At 37.7% G+C, this 20689-nt stretch overlaps 1 protein-coding gene across 2 annotated transcripts in view; it reads left to right on the top strand.

The window, feature by feature from the left end:
* The window catches only part of LOC135214914 (phospholipid phosphatase 2-like), a 73134-nt gene that overhangs the window by 42614 nt on the left and 9831 nt on the right, over nucleotides 1–20689 (top strand). For both annotated transcript variants that reach the window (XM_064249385.1, XM_064249386.1), the window contains exon 2: nucleotides 11375–12329. In XM_064249385.1, the coding sequence (XP_064105455.1) occupies nucleotides 12269–12329 (61 nt within the window). In that variant the 5' untranslated portion in view covers nucleotides 11375–12268. The remainder of the gene's footprint in view (nucleotides 1–11374; nucleotides 12330–20689) is intronic.

The raw sequence follows: 20689 nt of genomic DNA, 5'->3' as shown, positions 1-20689 counted from the left end.
CTCTCTCTCTCTCTCTTTCGTCTTCTCCTCAACGTTTTTCCTTTGTTCCTTTTCGTTTACCTGTCCGCAAGTCGGTTACGGCCCTTTCGAAATTTTTCAGTTCTCGCCATAGAGTTTCGTACAGTTTTGATTTCGTGCTATCTTTTATTCGAGGCGTTGTTGTAATGCCTTTGAACTGTCCTTTCACATCGTTTAAAAATGATCGTTCTGTATTAACATTTGTAATTAACATGCTTGCCATCTGCGAAATGAGAGTTAATTGACTGTCAGGGACGTTTAATGAATCAGAATAATCCCTTCAATTTTCTTGTGCTGTTAATCAGGTAAATGAAGTGTACTCGGAACTTTCCATCGTAGTTAGAGATGGTATTTTGAGAGAGAGAGAGAGAGAGAGAGAGAGAGAGAGAGAGAGAGAGAGAGAGAGAGAAATAATCAAGCAGATTGTTTACCCATTTGTCAAAATGTGCGATCACTTTTGACAGGGGAAATGAGGGTTGGGAAGACACGATTGATTTATTGATAGGATAAACTGCGGTCACGCAGAGCTGCGATATTTTCATTCCGTTTCATTTCGTTCGGGTGAAAGTGGAAGTGAAATGGCTTCATGATGAATTCGTTACCAAAGCAGTTGAAATTTGAAATGTAAAATATCTTCTTTTGAACACGAACGATTCTAACCTTAAGTGAATTTGATGGTGTTCATCGATCTTTATTTTATATATATATATATATATATATATATATATATATATGTGTGTGTATGTATGTGATATATATATATATATATATATATATATATATATATACATATATATATATATATATATATATATATATTCTCTCTCTCTCTCTCTCTCTCTCTCAAGTGAATGTTACAACCTTTTTTTTTTTCTTAGTGTTTTTATTTTTACTTCAAGATTAATCTTATAAGCTTGTGTCATTTGAGTAGTGTGTATATTATCAACAACATGATCATGGATATTTTATTAATGATTCCACGTCTATTTAAAAGCCAAACACCAGTGAGTAAAAATAACAGATAAGATGGATAAGTAAAGATTAACAAAGAAGCAAATATTTTTGAGGAAAATAAACCGCAAAAAAACTTTAGCGAATCAAACGTGAGGAGGGATGAAATCTTTTGAAGAATAATTTTAACTAGAATTGTGTTTAGAAGCAAGGAATGAGCAAACAACAGAAACGGTGATAATTACGAAAATAATGACTTCCATATCCATATAATCGTAAACCAACTGCCCCAAATAAACATGGAAAAATCTAAATTATCATCATTGACAAAGCACTCACTTGCCACGAGGTCTGCGCCCTTCATGTAACATGAAGCCCCTATAGAAAGAACGATCTCTCTCTCTCTCTCTCCTCTCTCTCTCTCTCTCTCTCTCTCTCTCTCTTAAACAAACGGCAAGTGACGTGATTTGTAGCAGAAGACAACACTGATACTGCACTTCTCCCGTGTCATGCCACCCGAACAGGCGCCACGTTTATACATACAGTTGTGTGGTTTTCACTTACCCGGGGAGTAAGCCTTCCAAACAACTTTCTTGTTGTTAGGGAGGGGGCGTGTTAGGAAAACCTAAAAAAAAAAAGGTCTGGAAAAGGTGTTTCGCGTTGAGTTGAAGATACAGGAATTTTATGATAGGATATTTATGATTTATTTATTTGAATGAAAATATAAAAAATAAATACTTATTTATGGTTTATTTATTTGAATGAAAATATAAACAATAAATACTTATTTTTGGTTTATTTATTTGAATGAAAATATAAAGAATAAATACTGTCGTGTTAAACATAACAGAAAAATGATTTATGATAAAATATAGCATATTTTTAACATTTTCGTTGGTGAAACAACAGGCTAATTGGCCTTAGATTTTAGCACGTTTTATTTACTTGACGTGCTGAATTTAGACGCCATTTTTCTGTTCAGTTATTTTGTGTTTCCACTTATAACTGAGACTATATGAGCGTGTTTAATTTGTGTCCTTTTTGTTTGAGCCTTGTTGTTATTATGAGTAGTACTTAGTATGAGTATCAGTTACGAAGACCGCTTCACTTTAAGTTAGGAAAATAATGTTTGCAACTTATGCGTCAAGGGAAAATCTTGCAAGCCGAAGGTCCGATCACGCCTTGTTCTACAGGTGACGCTTCAGTTTGACTGTTTTATATTTTCAACATATATTGTGTGTTTAAAGGTTATCTTTTGGGGCCAGCATGTAAAAATTAATTGTTATATTCATCTGAAAAGAATGAGTATTTTAAGCAGCACTGTTATTATCAAAAGTGCACATAAAGTGAACTATCTTCAGCAAGACTGCATTTTTTCCTGTAGCAGATATAATGATAATGATTGTGTTGACAGATTAGTCCTTTGCTATGAACTCAAATCATGACAATGAGAAAGTTCTGTTATTATTTAGATCAATTCCTCGTCTTCCATATAGAGGCTGAAACTGAAACTTAACCCAATAACTTTGCCTCCACCTGTAATGTGCAAGTTTGGTTACTTTTTCTGACAGAAAGAATTGACTTTGTGTATTTCGAGCCTCCAGAAATTATTTATAATAGTTGTTTTTGAAAATATCGTTGTTTTTTTATTCCCACTGCAGTAATCATTTAGCAGTTGTGCTAATTCTGGCTTTATTACAAATAACGGCATAATAGAGGAGAAATGACGTATAATGATAAGCGCGAATAAGCACAGATGAATTATATGAATAAATAATAATTCAAAAGACCAGAAAAAACTGTGCTAAGGAAAGCAGTAAAAAAAAATTGTGTCGAAGGGATGGATTCTAATCTCTAACATGACACCATTGTAGATGAGATGAAAATGAGCCGCTGTAGAAGGATGGGACGGAGGCTTAAGAGGGTTAGTTGAGGGGTGGTGGGGGGTCGCCTGATGTTTAGGGCTAATTGGGGCAATTATTTCATCTCAACAGAAAAAACAGCAGTTGTATGTGACAGTCAAGAGCCAAATGATGATAAATACTGATGATCATTGTCGGTAATGAAGGCGCGGTTTTGGAGACGGTGCCTCGAATTGAACGAAGAAGTGAAACCGATTGTTATCCCAGTTTCCTATTCCCTTTTGCTAACCTCAGTCCTCTTCCAAACTGGCCCTTGAAAGCCAGGGGTCTTCTATTGGTAAATTGGAGGTCGTCCGTCTTCTCTCTGCTCCCTAAAAGCTTTCTCCTGCCAGATAAAAACTCCTCTCCCCTGCTGCACTTTGAGCCATATGGCCGGCACCAAGATATCACAAAGATAGTGTCAAGTATCTTGTCCGGGGAGTATCTTGATCTTAAGTGAGTGACTGTGGATCTCTTTTTTTTCAGTTATCTTTCTCCCCATTATCTTCAGCCCTTACGTAGTTTTTGGGAGAGGCTGTGAACTGCACATGACGGTGATTTCTGTATCCGAATTGATCCGTTGCCGACGATTTATATCAATAAAGATATCCGACATCACAGGGCTGCGTGGAATCTACTCATGGTATGAAAAAACTTTTATAAATTTTCATTACGAACGTTCTGGTTACATTGCTTGTTTTGCCTTTATGTAGAGTGGTTTTACAGGCATGTCTCCTTCCATGTAACTTGAGTCCGCGAAAACATCCGTTACTATAAATGGATAAACAAGCGTTTCATACTTCCCCTTTCGGACTAGGCTGTCTTTGGGTACAATTGGTATGCAGTTAGTGTTTTTCTGGATAAATTTTGGTTTCCTAGCCTTATGAGTTGGGTTGGGCAAAAGCAATATGATGATACAACATTGTTTTCTGACAAATGTGGAACCCTCATTTCATTAAGGAATCTACGAAGTAATGCATAATTATATTTTGTCTGTTTGTTTACATTGTGAAATACGTCTTGGAAGGCCCGATTAATTTGTTTTCTTCCATTTGTTTACCTTTTCGTCAATGTACATAAGAACAAGTGTTGCAACAACATTTGAAACCACGTTCGTGTATGACTCAGTCTACGAAGCGTGACTCGCATCTTTGGAAAATGCGTAATTACTTTGAAAAACATATTTTGCCGTTTCCTGTTGACGTAAACGTACATATTCACCATACCCTCCACCTTTTACCTTAGGATGAGATATCCGCTAGCAGCGTATTTTCAAATCACAGGGCGCGCAAAACTTTTTCTCGGCCACGCCCACTTTTCTACCATCACCTTCAAGTGAGAGGACGGCCCGTGATCCTCTAGTAAGGTGGGCCTCGACGAAGGATATCCCGGCACCCGTCACTCAAGCCGTAAAGGCCAACTCCACCAAGGAAATGGTATAACAGTCGTCCGGATATTCAGAGAGCGTCATTCATGAAGTGACCTTGGCCCAGGGGCGCCGAAGTCCTGCGACACGGCCATTGTGTTTACATTGTTACGAAGGCTGCGAAATCCGAACGCTGCCCACGCTTGAGCGTTAGTTTTATTGGAAATTTTGGCACTGGTCCGTTGTAAATCTATTTACCTTGTATTTGTATATAATTTTTTGTATCAAGTAATGTAAGAGAAAGTAATGACGATTACGACTATCATTGTTTTTGTAATTTGCTGTGATTCTTTACGGAGTTTCGTAAACTATCAAGAGAATCGTCAGGACAGTCTAACCGTCTTCAGATTCCAAGCGAAGCTTCTGCACTTAACTTTCCATAAAACATTTACGAGAGTTTTATAAGCGTTAAAATTGACAAAAATCAGTAACATGTACTTATATGTGTATGTGTGTGTGTGTGTGTGTGTGTGTATAAAAGCTTGTTGCCCTCCGTGGGATAGGGAAGTCTAACATATTCGTATCGGCCCGTAGTCAGGTAAAAACAACTCGGCAGTAAATGGACGATGAGTCAGGTGAAAGCTTTTAAAGCGTTTCTTGACAAGTAGACTCACTGTATTCTTTTATATCCAGATTACATTAATGTGGCGTTTACATTTCATATTGTGGATATAAAACACGTGTTTCTTTTAAAAGTAAGATATATATATTTATATATAAGTATACATCTAGCAAAATATCCTTTTAAGATAAACAAAAGTAACGTATAAAGTCTGTGCAGGGCGAAGGGAACCTCATGACCTGAGGAGATTTTCATCTGCAGCACCGTTGGTTGACCTCCCAGGAGTGTTGAAACTTATGCTATGATAATAAAAACAATCATACTATGACGTCTCTGTTCATCATGCTAAATCATTATCCTAATAGAAATAAAGTCATCTCCGGGTATTAAGTTCTCAGCGTGCATATGTAATTAAGCAGTTTACCAGCGCGTCTTCTTAAAGTGATGCAAATCACAGCCAACAGAAGGGGTGGGGGGAGGGGCGGGATGGATTGGATTGTGGAGATAACTTTCATCCCTCCTGGAGGAGGAACTGGGAAAACAGGGAGAGAGAGAGAGAGAGAGAGAGAGAGAGAGAGAGGAGAGAGAGAGAGAGAGAGAGAGAGAGAGGAGAGAGAGAGAGAGAGAGATCTGGGTTTCTAAATTAGGGAGAAATAATTGAAGAATTTAGGGATAAAAACATACGCCATATATTAGGGAAATTACGCTTTAGTTGACTTAATTGATATTGAGGTCTAGAAGATTGGGTTTCAAAAATATCACGGCTTTTAAAGTAATAAATTGAGCCTGTAATACCAGGACGGAAAAGGAGAATGTTATATAAATTACATGCTTGTATATATTTCAACCTGTTTCTGATACGTAAGATTTTAAAAGCAGAAATCAGGTAATCTTGTAAAAGATAGCAGGAACCAGTTCTGAACGGGAACGAGTGCTTCTATTCAGGTTAAGGATGGGTTGCATGAAAGGTGGATGACGTTGATTAGACATAACTGCAGACTGCCTACGCACAAAGCAACAAAGGAGAAGCTTTTCCACAGAAGTGAGGGATAGGAGTTTTATATATAGGTTTTTAAATAGTAGTACGATAATTTTTATGTTTATGTATTGCTGTCTTTGTAACAAATAATGATTTTTTGTATCACTTGACACTGAGGTCGACTTCTTTCTTTCCTTCATCCAGCTTTTACAACGACAATATACAGTACAAGATATGCTATAAAACTAAAAACAATGGCCAAATGTGACCTCTGGGTATAAAAAAAAAAATAACAAACGAGGAGCGTCAACATAAGGAAGACTGCCCGACCCCAAACCTTCTGGGCTTTTCGTCATGGCTTGCTTGCCTCACATCCGTATCGTGTTTTATTATTTAAAGAATCGAGTTGCGCCCACATGACGAACACTTGAAGAAATAAGGATCTTCCATAACTTATTTAATTGTTTATTATTATGTGTTAGCGCTGACATATGTTTGACCTTACTTTCGTCTCACTTTCGCCATTAATTATTATTTGAGTGGATTATTTCATCATTACCACCTCCAACGCCGTGAAACGAAAGGGCCTCTGTGCATTTTCGTCACACAGGTCTTGCCTATGGTTTCTGTATCACAAATCTCACTTATTTCCAACCTCCTGTTTGTTTTCATCCAGGTAGGTTTGGGTATTTCGACTCTTCCGATGCCCACAGGATCCCAGCTGACACGATCACGAACTTATATCCTGGGGCGGTGCGAAAAAAATGCCCCAGCCATCTTTATTTCCCCGTCATCACTATCTCGTACGTGCCTAGAACTTATGTAATCTGCCTGCAGGTGTCATTTCTCACTCTATCCTAACGTCCCTCTCCTAATATTCTTGAAGCTTTTCTTATTCTCAAATCGACACAAGTTTTGTAGATATAGTTTCATTGTCATACAATGATTCAGGATCGTTTACGAATACGGATCGCTCTTGATTAATGTATAATCATACTTCGAAATATAGAGATTTCAGGGTATTTGATTCCCGAATCTTATTCGGCGGGCTCATTGTTTGAATTGCCCTTTTTAGTCCTTCACTAAATAACAGCTTGAGAGAACCCGTATCGAATATGTTTATCCATAAATATTTGAAAGGCTCATCTTCATTAATCTCTTCCGCTTCTAGTGTTATTTTAGCCCTTTGAGCATACTCTTACCTCAGTATCTCTATCTTTCTTGGATATATCTCAGTTCCTATCCCTAGGTACGTGATGCATTCTATTAAAAAAGCTTTGTAAATCTTGTTGTGTTTTGTTGATTAAAGTAACATCTGGGCATTCTGATTTATTCCAGTTTCTGTCGTTACTCCAGTCCAAACCGCCTTTGTATTAGCAAACCAATTCTTAAATTACAAAGTTCATAAGAATTGCAAGCAGTTAAAATGACCTAACATTCCTCAGTAGCAATCACTGTTTACTGCAAATTCACCTGATAAAACACTCTCTCAGTCGTAACTGCACATCTGCTTCGTTCACAAGACCCTTCATCATAGAATTGGATCGACAACAGCGTACATAATCATGAGAATTGTTTACGCGTCGAAATGTTACTAAGGTGTTGTTCTCATTAAATTCACATCCTTGATGTTCTTGATTTTATCCCCTTGTTGGCAACTTTATTCATTAGCTAATGTCGCCGTCACGTTCATGGTGACCATCAAATTCAGTGATGGTTCCCAGAAGTGTGACAGACAGAGGACGTCTATACGTAGGAAGAAGGCGCTACTGCCGAAACACTTCACTCTTCGCGGGCCTCTTAAACGTTAAAAAATGTACGACTGTAAACAAAGTATTCGGTGTCTTTCTCCATCTGGCGGAGGACTTGTCTTTTGGCGTTTCGTCCTTTTTTTAGCATCTGTTTGAAAGATGAGGTCGGAATAATCCACATGGTTGTAATGGGTTTCCATTTATTTAAAGTTGTTTTACTGGATATCTCGGTTGACTTGAAAGGAGATACAAGTTATATAAAAGGGAACTGAGGTTTTAGCTTCAGTTGTGGCTAATACTGACAACGTTGCTTGGGAACCTGATTGGGTGTATATGAAAGAAACTGACTTTACAATCAATATTATTAATAAAAGCAATAATTGTGATAGCAATGAAGATTTTACTGTCAATTGGTAATTGTGAGAATTTTAAAGATGATTTTTATAGTGTATAATATGTACTATATATGTACGCTATATATATATATATATATATATATATAGATATATATATATATACTATATATATATATGTATATATATATATATATAATATATATATATATATATGATATATATATATATATATATATATATATATATATATATCCTATATATATATAGTACATATTATACACTATAAAAATCATCTTTAAAATTCTCACAATTACCAATTGACAGTGAAATCTTCATTGCTATCACAATTATTGCTTTTATTAATAATATTGATTGTAAAGTCAGTTTCTTTCATAAACACCCAATCAGGTGTATATATGTATATATGTTATATATATGTGTGTGTGTGTGTGTGTGTTGTGTGTGCGTGTGTGTGTGTGTGTGTAAAACTCTCAAAACTTAAGCATAATCTCAAAAAAACATTGCAGAGATCATGTGTCCGGTACGGACTAGCTGGCAACACCTACCACATGAGCTCACATAAATGTGGTTAACAACTGCTCGCTCTGTCACACGAACGGTCTTTACCTCAGAGCAAAAGATTTTGATTGTTTTGCGATTATAGTTCTTCTTCTTCTTCTTCTTCTTCTTCTTCTTATTATTATTATTATTATTATTATTATTATTATTATTATTATTATTATTATTATTTTTATTATTATTATTATTATTTCAAGTTGATTGTGTATAAATGTAATCATCTTTTTATGTCCTTCTTACACTCAAAGTTCTCCATTTCTACACACACACACATATATATATATATATATATATATATATATATATATATATATTATATATATATATATGCGTAGAAATAGAGAACTTTGAGTGTAAGAAGAAGTATGTATGTATGTATGATGTATGTATGTATGTATGTATGTATGTATGTATGTATGTATGTATGTATGTATGTATGTATGTGTAGATACTTTATGTCTCAACCAGTTAATGTGAACCAAGATTTCAACCACTTTTCACACCATTACCTTCGTCAACTTGCTGTTCTATTCTGTAGTAACACGTAACCTAAAAACCCTTTTTCCTGGTCACTTAATCTTCCTCACGTGTACAACTGAACATTCTTCATTGTAAAATTTGCATATGCAGCAATCAAACCCCTCTCCAAATACGATTTCTCTCCGTTATCATGTACTTTACAAACTCAATGCCATCCTGTCATATTCTTCAAATCAAGAATGTGAATATGGTGTGTATTTCACGTGTGTGTGTGTGTGTGTGTGTGTGTAGTTATGTCTCGAATTCCCGAGCATTATAATGTATAAAATGGATTTCATAAAAGAAATATATGGCTACATCTTACATGTGATGCTTTGATTTTATCATCATCTGGTGATAGGTTATTGATTTAATCATTACGAATATCTGTGTAATGCAAATTATGATTCAGTAAAAGGAGAATGCTTACATGAATCTTTGTTACGGATACGTTACGTGACAGTCGGAAAAAAGATTATTAATTCCAATGTTTTCTTTCACTTCTACGAATTCCTACAAAGAGACCAAACACTATAAAAGAATACCTCTTGCTTTGCTTAGTGATAAGATTTTAGTACTCGGGCCTTGTCACACTTGTCCTACCGGTAATGAATATTTCATGTGAGAATGTGTTTAACCAGACGTCCTCGTTTGCAAACACAACAACACAGAACCCATCTCTGAAGAACCGAGCAGAGGGACGTCCCCCACAAAGGGCAGTCAAATTCAAATCCGGTAGACCCGGACCCGGCTCGTGAATGAAACATTTGAAGGCAGAGAACGATCCCGAGAAAGAGGTGCTTTTGGCGACAATTCGGGGATTGATGCTTACACACTAAACGTCATCTCATTCTTGGTTGCTCTTCTTTTTTTGGACGTTGTCACTCTAGTGACCGAGGAGATTAATACGAATGCGAGGACTATCATATTCGTGTCGCTATTACAACATGGGAAGGCAGAGTAATGGCAGCGCCTCAGTGGCACGGTCGGTTTGGTCTTGGCCTGCTACCTCGGTGGCCGCGAGTTCGATACTCGGACATTCCATTGAGGTGTCATTGATGTGTATTTCTGGTGTTAGAAGTTTACTCTCGACGTGGTTCGGAAGTCGACTTATAGCCGTTAGTCCCGTTGCTGAATAACCACTTGTTTCTGGCATTGTAAAAACACCATACAAACAGAAACAAACAAGCAAACAGAGTAATGGCCACAAATACGAATGGGGTAATGAAATAGAAACGTTAATGAAACTTTTAAAGGTTAAATTCCTCGAGAAGATTAATTGATATTGCTTACATAAATTAAAATGCATTCTCACATGGGCAAGATTCTCCTAAGTAGGAACTTTTCGACCTCTTAAGATAAGCATTGCGATGATAGCATGTCAACGCTGCAAGAGCTTCTTCGTGACAGCTCGAAGTCAAAGGTCTGTTTCCCAATACCAGAAGGTCAGGTGTTTCAAAGCAACATAATTTCAGTATCTTTAAAGACGGAGACGTCATATTTCACATGTATCATTAATGATTGATGTTTATTTATTTGTTTATTTATTTTTAAACGAAACCAATGGTCAATGTCGTACTTGAAGGTCAAGAGCTTTGACCCTAAAGCCGATGTGTAGAGCTAGGTGAAATGAAGGTCTTATTTCTAGGTCACGTGTTGAATAGGGATATGGCGTCAGTGGGTGCGTTGATAATATTTTGAAAGAAAACTCTAAACTCTCTCTCTCTCTCTCTCCACACACACACACACACACACACACACACACACCATCATCATTGGTTAATTGTATTTTAACATCGTAGATTGATAAGATCATACTATTTCAGTTCTAATGTTCCGCTTCTTTTCCTTCCTCGTTATTTCGTCGTCTCCTGTTTCTGTCCTGTTTTTTTTTTTTTTTTTTTATTTTTTTTTTTTTTTTTTTAAGGATTTCCTGTTCTTCGAATTTCCTATCGGGCGTTTCTTCTTGCGTAACACTTCCATTTCCTTTCAGTAGCAAATAGCGTAAACAGAGAAAAAAAGAAAAAGAGAGAAACGGATAATAATAACGTGCGAATGACCGCGTCGGGATGGAAACCAGTCTACACAGTAGGCGGAAGGAAGGAGCCATTTATAAAACAGGATTTTCTTAAAGGCTCCGCCTTCTTCCCGTGTCAAATGCTTGACGTCACCGGCTAGTGAATCACCCTCGGCGCATAAGCCTATTCGCATTACTATGAGCAATATTCTGTAGCGTAAAGGGGTGAAGGTAAGGGTAAGGCCCTGTTTTGACACTCACGGAGGACGTGACTCTGCAACTATTTAACACCGGCATCTCTTTGCTCTGTTTCAGGTACCTGTTGACTTGAGGCCCGCGAGGAGGAGGCGGAGGACAGCCTCGTCTTGACGAGTTGTGATCGAGGAGACGTGTTCGCTGGCAGGCTTCACAAGGAAATAAATCGTGTTCAGCGTCGGTTACTCACAAAAGAAACAATAAAGTGGACAAGTTAAGTGGAAGTGCAAGACAAGTGACACAGGTCAGCCAGGATATTAAAATTGTTTTAAGGACCTTTTTCTTGCGTCCAGTTAGTCTGGTTTCCTGAAGCTCTTTTTTAATAGAATAGACACACAAACGAAAATCAGCACATTATTTGGTACCTTCGGCATCGACTTTCTCCATTCTAGAGGGACAGTCGGCCATAATTACAATAATCACAGCAGTAGCAGATGCCTGGGGTAAGGTCGACCCTTAAAAGGTCCCGGAGACGACCCTAAAGACCTAAATGCCTCCGAAAGGCATTATTTTTGGCCGTTGCCTCTACCCGAGTTCCTTCTGTTGGTTTTCCTTAAATGCAAAACTTATGAAGAGAACGATCTTCCTGCAGGTGTCTTTAATTTCCGGCAGTGGTGTTGAGTGACTTTTTTTCGAGCAGTGGCAAGAATAAACGAATATTACGCTGCTTTCGAAATAATTGATAACAAATGACTGAATTGAACTGGAAAGTTGAGTTCTAGGCAAGGAAAGGCGGCATTTACAGCCTTTTTATCAGTGCACTCGTAAACGTTCAGTCATTGGAGGAGAAGATAAGATTCCGTGGCCTCAGGTGTTTGGCCCTCCACCTCCCCAAAGTCATCATCAGTGTCCACGGAACCTTGGAGGCGGAAAGACCTCCCGGTTCGGTGTTGGGTGAAGTTCTACATTTGCCCAGCGGGGTTAGGAAACAACCGCCTGGAGGCGCAGCGCAAGATGTGGGACTCGAAGAATAGGATAATTCGGATGGTGCTGGATGTTATACTGTACTTATCAAGTAAGTCGAGTTATTCTTTTTAGTTACATTTTATTACGTGCTAATCAAGTCAATATTTTTCTTCAATTTAATACACAGTGTACAAGAAAAATTCTTTTTTATTTGGCTAGCATTACTTTACGTTTGTGTGGTTGTGTGTGCAAATGAATGGGAATTTAAAATTTAAACTCAATAATATATATATATATATATATATATATATATATATATATATATATGTGTGTGTGTGTGTGTGTGTGTGTGTGTGTGTGTGTGTGTGTGTGTGTGTGTGTGTGTAATGTTTTACCGTCCTCCTCTGATTTTTTATAGGATTTTAGTGCATATCAGTGCAAAAATGTGAATAGGTTCCATCTAATAATAATAATAATAATAATAATAATAATAATAATAATACTTAACAAAACTAAAAGTATTGTTGCGAGAGTATAACGGTGGTTTTATTGACGAGAGGCAATAAAATTCTTGACTGAGACAGGTATATGGTCATCTTTACAGGTAAATGAGGCGATCCGGTAACGTCTCAGTAACGATTTCTGTATTTGCTTTTATCCTCTTAGAGACCAGAGGGGAGCGAGGGAGGGGGGGAGGGAGGGGTGAATAAGTAGGCTCAGCCATTTGACAGAGGGGCGAGGGTGAGATATAGTGTAGGCCAAGGAAAAGCACGGAGGTCTCAGAGATAAGGAAAAGAAATGGACAAAGACCACCGAACACAAACGAACATTAATTTAATTTTCCTTACTTATGGAATTTGTGTGCTTACTGAATCCGTTTTTGTAACAGTCCACTAAAGGTAATATGGTAGGAAACCTAAAGTTTAATGTAAGTTAAGAATTAAGGAAATGTGCAAGAAGGCTCATAAATGTAGAATAGGCCAGCTTACAAGATGTGGCTTATTAACTCGCATGATCTTTTCACCGTAGGAGAAACTTTTTTTTAACAGAGAGAGAGAGAGAGAGAGAGAATCATGTAACATGCTTATTAGACTAGTCTATAAAGAAGTCTGCAAAAGAATAAATAAAAAAAAGTTTAGATGATGCTGTGCAGACAGTACCCCATTTAGATCAATCCACGTAGATGATACCTCATTTAATTAAGGACTCGGGAAGTGCCGGAATGTAGACTTGCCTAGGGTATACAGCTAATAGAGAATTAACAGTTGAGGCCAAGGGCTAGCACATGTGGAGAACCCCACGATCTTTTTGGTAACTCCATCCCATTTGTTTTTCTTGTTTAATGTGTGATACTTATCTTCATTTTAACAAGCGGCGATAAAAGCCGTATGTGGAAGACAAAGCGAAGCCAGCCAGTCATCTTGGAAACCTTACCAGATGATTCCCAACTTGGCTGCAATAACTTTTAAGTCTTATGCCCTGCTTCTAGGAAGTGTTCTACCCATGTTCTTTGTCTTACTTGAAGTAAATTTATTTATAAATGCCTGGCAAAATTTAGTAGGTAAATTCTCAGAAACGCCCTCTCTCTCTCTCTCTCTCTCTCTCTCTCCCCTCTCTCATCTTCTCTCTCTCTCTCTCTCTCTCTCTCTCTCTCTCTCTCTCTCTCTCTCTCTCTCACACACAATTTGCACCAGTAATTTCTACAGAAAATTTGTATAAAAAAAAATACTGTTGTAAATGTTTCTCTGTCTTATACATTCTGAATACATTGAAGATGCAAAATATGTTTATTTTATGTCACTCGACTTTCCTTAAGCCACCATCTCTCTCTCTCTCTCTCTCTCTCTCTCTCTCTCTCTCTCTCTCTCTCTCTCTCTCTCTCTGTCGGATATAAGCAATATTTAGTCTCTTACAAAAGTAAGATAAAGGCAGATCGAAAGTGAATGATGCATAAACCTATCTCTGTCGATTGATGACTGGGACATGAGGCGACGAGTGAACAAATAAAGGGCAGCTACTATCTTGTTCATTTCTATGACGCTACAAAAACTAGTACCTTTCCCTTTAGTAACCAGACCTGTTCTTATTAAGTACCCATGCTTAACGAAGCGGATGACGAACACAGGAGGTCCACGTCATCCACTTTTAAACAAATAAACCAGAAATGCTCTGTTTGCTCCCAACAGTGGAGGTTAAAACTCGGCGAATGACCAGCGAGCAAATAGCAAATCCGCTCTGACGAAGGACGACGGTCGGAATGCCCTTTTAAGTAGGTCGCCCTAGGGTACAGCTGCATCATCGGTGCTATAGTAGCCTGAGTAGCTTCAGCAGTAGCAGCAGCAGCAGCAGTAGTAGTAGTTGTAGTAGTAATAATAGCTGCAGTAATAGTTAGAAGTACTCCTTGGCGATAGCAGCAGCCATGAATCCCTGTCACAGTTGATTTAAGATTCTCCCGTCTCTCGTGTTTATGGTGGCGCTGCTGCCACTGTCGCCGGGGGAGGGGGGGGGGGGAGATTTCAAGGCGTGATAAGGGAGTGGAAATGCGGATTGCGTAACCAATACGATTTATTTTAATTGGCTTTGTTATCTACATGGCGTATTTTCTTAGAAGAGAGAGAGAGAGAGAAATTTCTATTTATAAGACTTCAGTCTCCATCCACTAGCATTTAGAACAAGGGCAGACATTTCCCATTAATTCCTGAAGTTTTAGCGGTGTAAAGATTCAGTTAATTGAGTTTCTCACTTATGACAATCTCCACTTGGAGGGTTAGCCACACGGCAGCATTGAATTTCCATTGTATAGAGAGATAAATTATATATGAATTCAGTTCAGGGCATGTGTTAGATTTACAAGAGGAGATTCATCAAAATACGGGAAGAATATACTTAACAGGAGTAAATTCTCGAAAGCAGTTTTCGAATATTTATTGTTGATGATATTCTACCCACTAGATATAAATGGGAATTAGTTATCAAAGAATGGGAAGTAGGGTAGACGACTATTATTTAAAATCTTTTAAACTTTAAAGAGTAGGTTAGTGATTCATATACTGCATTCAGTAATTCAGCCAGTGGTAAGGAAAAGGTAATATTCGCTTTGAATAAGATGCAAAGTAGATGAAAATCTCCATTGCCTGCTTAAGCATGGAAGCGTTTGAGTAAATTTGATCATATATACTGTATATAAAAAGGTTATTGAGAGAGAGAGAGAGAGATGGTATGATTTAGGAGCGTAGAGGGACCTAAAATATATGTATTTTTAGTATCCTAAAAGCTTTTAAAATGTGCATATGACAGAGAACGTGTAGATCTGTATTTTTCAAACAAGTTTCTTTAGAAGTTACCGATGCAAATAGTGGTTGCTGTTAAATACACCATCATTTATTGTTGGGTATAATCAATCATCTTTGAAGCGACCTAGTTCCTCCGAATATGAGAAAGCAATATATAATTAATTATGCCAAAGGGGCAGCTGAAGAAATACGCCCTAATAATGAATCATGCATGACTACCTAGTTCAATCAGTGCGAGCATGTTATTTCCAATTTCCATAACTTATCTGAAAGCAATTTTACCCAATCTCTAACATCAGCAACATTAGTTTTGTGATATCCAGGATCCCTAGCGAAGAGATTGAGTGAATCACTCCCCTGAGAATGCATGTTCAGACCAACGCGCTAATCCGTCTCGATCAGCTGTTGCGTCTAGAGCGAACGCCTGTTTGTAAACCCGATAATGTCCGGGATAATTAATCTATGATTTATGAAGATATGATCCACGTCATGGCTTCAGTGCTTGTTGCCCCGGCGCAGCTGACACGGCTATAATAGATTCACATCAACCGTGTATTTGATGTCTAGGCCCATCCCATACGACGCTCCTGATTAGCTGTTGATAAGCCAATCACAGGGCTGGAAACTCTCTGTCTCTCTCGAGAGTTCACATAGGCAGGATGTATGTTCCACATCTCCTGAGGGATACGTCTTTCACCAGTACCCCTCAGGAGCGATGGAACATACATCCTGCCTATGTGAATTATCGAGAGAGACTGAGAATTTCCAGCCCTGTGATTGGCTTATCAACAGCCAATCAGGAGCGTCGTAATGCATGGTTGATGTGAATCTACTATAGTTTTCGCTCCGACTTAAAAACAACTTTAGACGTTATCGTTTACATAAAAGCTGCGTGGAGTCGGCGGGATCTGGTATGGGCTGGGGTGGAGTAGTTCCTCGTAGTGGAGAGTAACTAGGGTCCCATTGACTGCCTTCATCGGGATACCTGAGGAGTGACGATAATTTGGAATCGTTTATATGACGTCAGTGCAGTATACGGGGCGGTAATTTCCCGTCGTATGCTTTTCTCGGAAGGGGAAGCGAAGCGACTTGAGCGTTGACTTGAGGAAATTATAATGCTGTCCCGAATTCTTAGACCGGAAGTGTAAGCGCCAATGGTCCAGGAAAAAAGCGTCAAAATGGTCCAGGAACAACGATTCATTTTGAAGTGGTTCCTCTGGATTTTTTCTGTATTGATTTTACGGTTTTGTTGGCCTCTAAAACTGAGGACAATGTGTAAAAACTTTTTTATCGATAACTAACTTTTCTTGCTGATGTTTGCAAATAGGTAATAAGGTATTAAAACATAGAAACTTGTAATTTAGAAGCTTTTATATATACTATATAGAGTATGTGCGTCTGCGTAATATTCTATTTATATCAACCATTGCCTGCACTATTCATTGCTAGGAAACGCTTATCTTCTGTCATTAAAGGCTACGTCACTATGAGTTGCAGTTTAATAGCGAAGGCTATTTATAAGCACAATGCCTTTAAAGCTTTCAGCCGTGAAATCTGCATCAACAGCGTTGATCAAAACATTGCTTCAATACCCAGGTGACCAGTAGGATAAATGGCAAGTTTTTGCGTCTTTGTCATTCCAGATATCGTTTACGCAGCAACTGACTGACCGGTTTGTCTTGAATTGTCTCTTCATCAGCGGCTTATTTTCTTGCCTTCAACTAAACATCCCGCCTCTCGTAGACGACTCAAGGCCATTGATCACGCCCTCCAGGTGTATGATTGCCTTAATACCACCCGAGGTGGGCGACGTGTCTTCTTTTTTTTTTTCTCTTTTAGCATTTTCTGGGGTCGTTCTTCGGTAGATATATATACATTATATCATTTTATATATATATATATATATATATATATATATATATATATATATATGTATGTATGTATATGAAAGAGAGAGAGAGAGAGAGAGATGTGTGTGTGTGTGTGTGAAGCTACTAATATGGAAGTTTTGGGTACAGACGTTCATCCACGTTTCAGCAGTTAAAACACGAACGAGACAATGGCCAGTTTATTGTTTTTCTCCAAAATTGCCATCAGTCAGGAGAACAGTTCAATAGTGATAAGGTATTTATATGAGAGACGTAGTATTCTTAGAACAAATCGGGTTTCCGCTTATCCCCGTACACCGAATCGTCCACTACAAGTCAAAATATCATCTGTTCATTGTCCCAGCTAAAAAAAATTGACGCTGGAATTCATAATTCCCATATGTTCTGTTTTTTAATGCGAGTCTGATTTCACGTAAACGGATATTATCTTTATTAATCACAATATATAGCGTACTCCATAATAATTCAACAACTTTTGCATCATTCGGCAACCCAGAGAAATCATATGATGCAAGAATATATAGAAAGGTGAATAAATTACAAGAATTCCAAGACTATGAGCTCAGATCAGCTTCGTTCAGCGGAATCACCAGCTTTTCTCGGCAATGAGGGTAGGAATTTATTCCTTGGAAATTCGACCTGGGTTGTATGTCTTGTTGTTTCGTCGTTTGGTCAGTGGTGCGTTAAGCCCCTTGAACCTTAATAGCTAAAACAACATTTAGCCGTAACAAGTATGCGCAAATTACAACGCCTGCTTTGCGTTTATGTGCTTGTCGTGACCACATGCACATGAAAATTACTTGGATAATTAGTAGTGCTTATTACTCTTAATGACTACAGTGGAGGATCTAAATAAATTTTAGATAAGAGAATTTGCATATAGCAAAGACACTCGCAGAGGAGAGTCAAGTCTTTCGTATGGAGTAAAGAGGCGTACATTGTAAAAATGAACATTTGAATGAAGTGCAAAAGTCATATAAGTGAGTAAACGTAACAAATAGTAGATGGAAGGGGACTAATTGAGGATATAATAAAAAAAAAATCAGTTCATTGAAGTTAAAGTTTAAAAATAAATAAATTCTACTACGTAGCGAGTAGAGTAACTAAAAGAAAGATTTGCTTGTCCAATCAGTCTCCTGTAATTGTGGTCCCCAGCAAGGAATACATAGAATGCCTCAGGACAAGTGACGCCCTTGACTAGTTGACCCGGATATGGTGAAGATCCGGTACGGACTAGTTATTGTTATTACTATATTAGTAGTAGTAGTAGTAGTAGTAGCAGATTGTAAATGTTAACCTTCTTCCACTTTTTCCTACAAAATTGTCCGAAATAGGAACGGATAAATGGCAGACGAAAGGAGGAAAAGATCTGGACACAATATTCGGTGTGTGTGTGTGTGTGTGTGTGTGTGTGTGTGTGTGTGTGTTCCAGTAAGCCATTTTTCATCCATACATGTTAATTTTTCCCAATTAGATAACTCGTGCATTTGATTTTAAATTTAATTTTTCCACTTCATATGTCTTTAGTGAATACGCGATACTTTATTTGAAGTTTATTCAGTTTCTTCGCTGCAGTCATGAAGAGTAAACGGAGGGTCCTATATAAATAACGCTAATTGTCAAAGTAATTCGCCTTTCTTTGGCCTCGATGAAACGTAACTTCCAACTTCCTTATTTATTCATTTATTCAACAGCAGTGAACAACCTAGCAAGTGCAGTTTTTCCATACCCCGAACCATATCCTTGTCCCTAAAGGTCTCGCATCAGTCCTTTTTGGGAATTTTAAAAGAAAAAAAAAAAAAACACAAAGCCAGAAATCTTTATATAACATGAAACTTGTCAGTGCAATGATAATCCATTGTACAGTGCTGAAAATCTCTCTCTCTCTCTCTCTCTCTCTCTCTCAGATGAATGGCTCTACGAGTATTTCCTCGAAGAACCCCACCCACCAGCCCAAAACGTTTCTAGAGTTGCGCGCGTTCGGATTCATGATACAGTTTGTTCGGCACTGATCACGTTTCATGCGGTGTTGTTAGTGAAAATAAGAAAGAAAAGAACTGAAAATAAGTTATATAACTATCCCGTTTGTATTGCAAATTGTAAGTGCCCTTTAGTACCCATATGTTTTAACAGCTTTAGGTACTTTTATTATTGTATTTTTAGTATCACGTTTCATTCCGATCCACCTGGGACGCTTCTGGCATAGATAAAATTCAAACTGTGACTTTCGTGTGCAAAGTGCTCACTGCATTCGGCACGTGTTCAACCCGTCTTCATTGCAGTCATCACAGTTGATAGAGAAAATGTCATCGTTGTCTGGGCATGAAGCTTTCAATGAGCCTTGTAAGGGAGACCATTTATCATATGAAGTTTTTAAATGGGTCTTTTAAGAGAGCAATTATCTTAGTCTGTTAAGGAGCGCCGTAACATCTGGATGAAGGTTCGATTAACGACGCTAAGAGCTGATGCAGCCACCTGTTGCGTTGGGGGCCTGTTCAGTTCGAACAATATTTCCGTACTTTTATTTATAACTTATATCGAATACATTGTATTGCATTGTACTATTTAGGGCGCCAGTCATTTTGTATGTGTAGCGAATGAAATGGAGAACAAGAAGAAATTGGATGGACAAATCTGTACAAATTATGGGACAAATACAATAGAACTTTATTCCATTGCGTGGATGAAACCCTTGTTTTTGTAAAGTGAGTAATGATTTTGATAGCTGGCTTGAATAATGATTTACCTTTTTACACAGCGGATTTCTTTTCAAATTGTATAGCTGTGAAACTGTCTTACACAAAATGTGACTGAATTGTATGGAGAAAGCGTTTCTTTGCTTGATGATAACAAACAGAATACTTTATAGAGTAAATTAACAAAGTGGAAACATCTCAGACATGTTAGCTAATAAATAAAAATAATTAATAAATAAAAAATGAAGATTGGCCACGATAAGCATGTGAATCGATTCATTGTTAGATTTTGTAAACATACACAAACGTAAAAGAATTTTCAAGACAGATATATTGCGTAACGAGATATTTTCATTTGTATTTATCAGTTGCACTGATCCTCGACTTTGATATGCTTTCGTATTCAGCCTCCTGCTGATTATATATTCCGGATTATCGGGCACGACAACGATTCGTTTGTCATGGTTATGATATATATATTTCCGTAAATCTTAAATTTTTCTACTTAATAAAAATAATTCATACGCAACACTACTGCAAAAACAACCATGATGGTAGTAGTATTAATAGATTTTGGTAAGCGATTTTAAT

This window comes from Macrobrachium nipponense, chromosome 46, assembly GCF_015104395.2.
Source record: "Macrobrachium nipponense isolate FS-2020 chromosome 46, ASM1510439v2, whole genome shotgun sequence".
Taxonomy (NCBI): Eukaryota; Metazoa; Arthropoda; class Malacostraca; order Decapoda; family Palaemonidae; genus Macrobrachium; species Macrobrachium nipponense.
The sequence above is the reverse complement of the archived record's forward strand: the minus strand, read 5'-3'. Positions and strand labels throughout refer to the sequence as shown.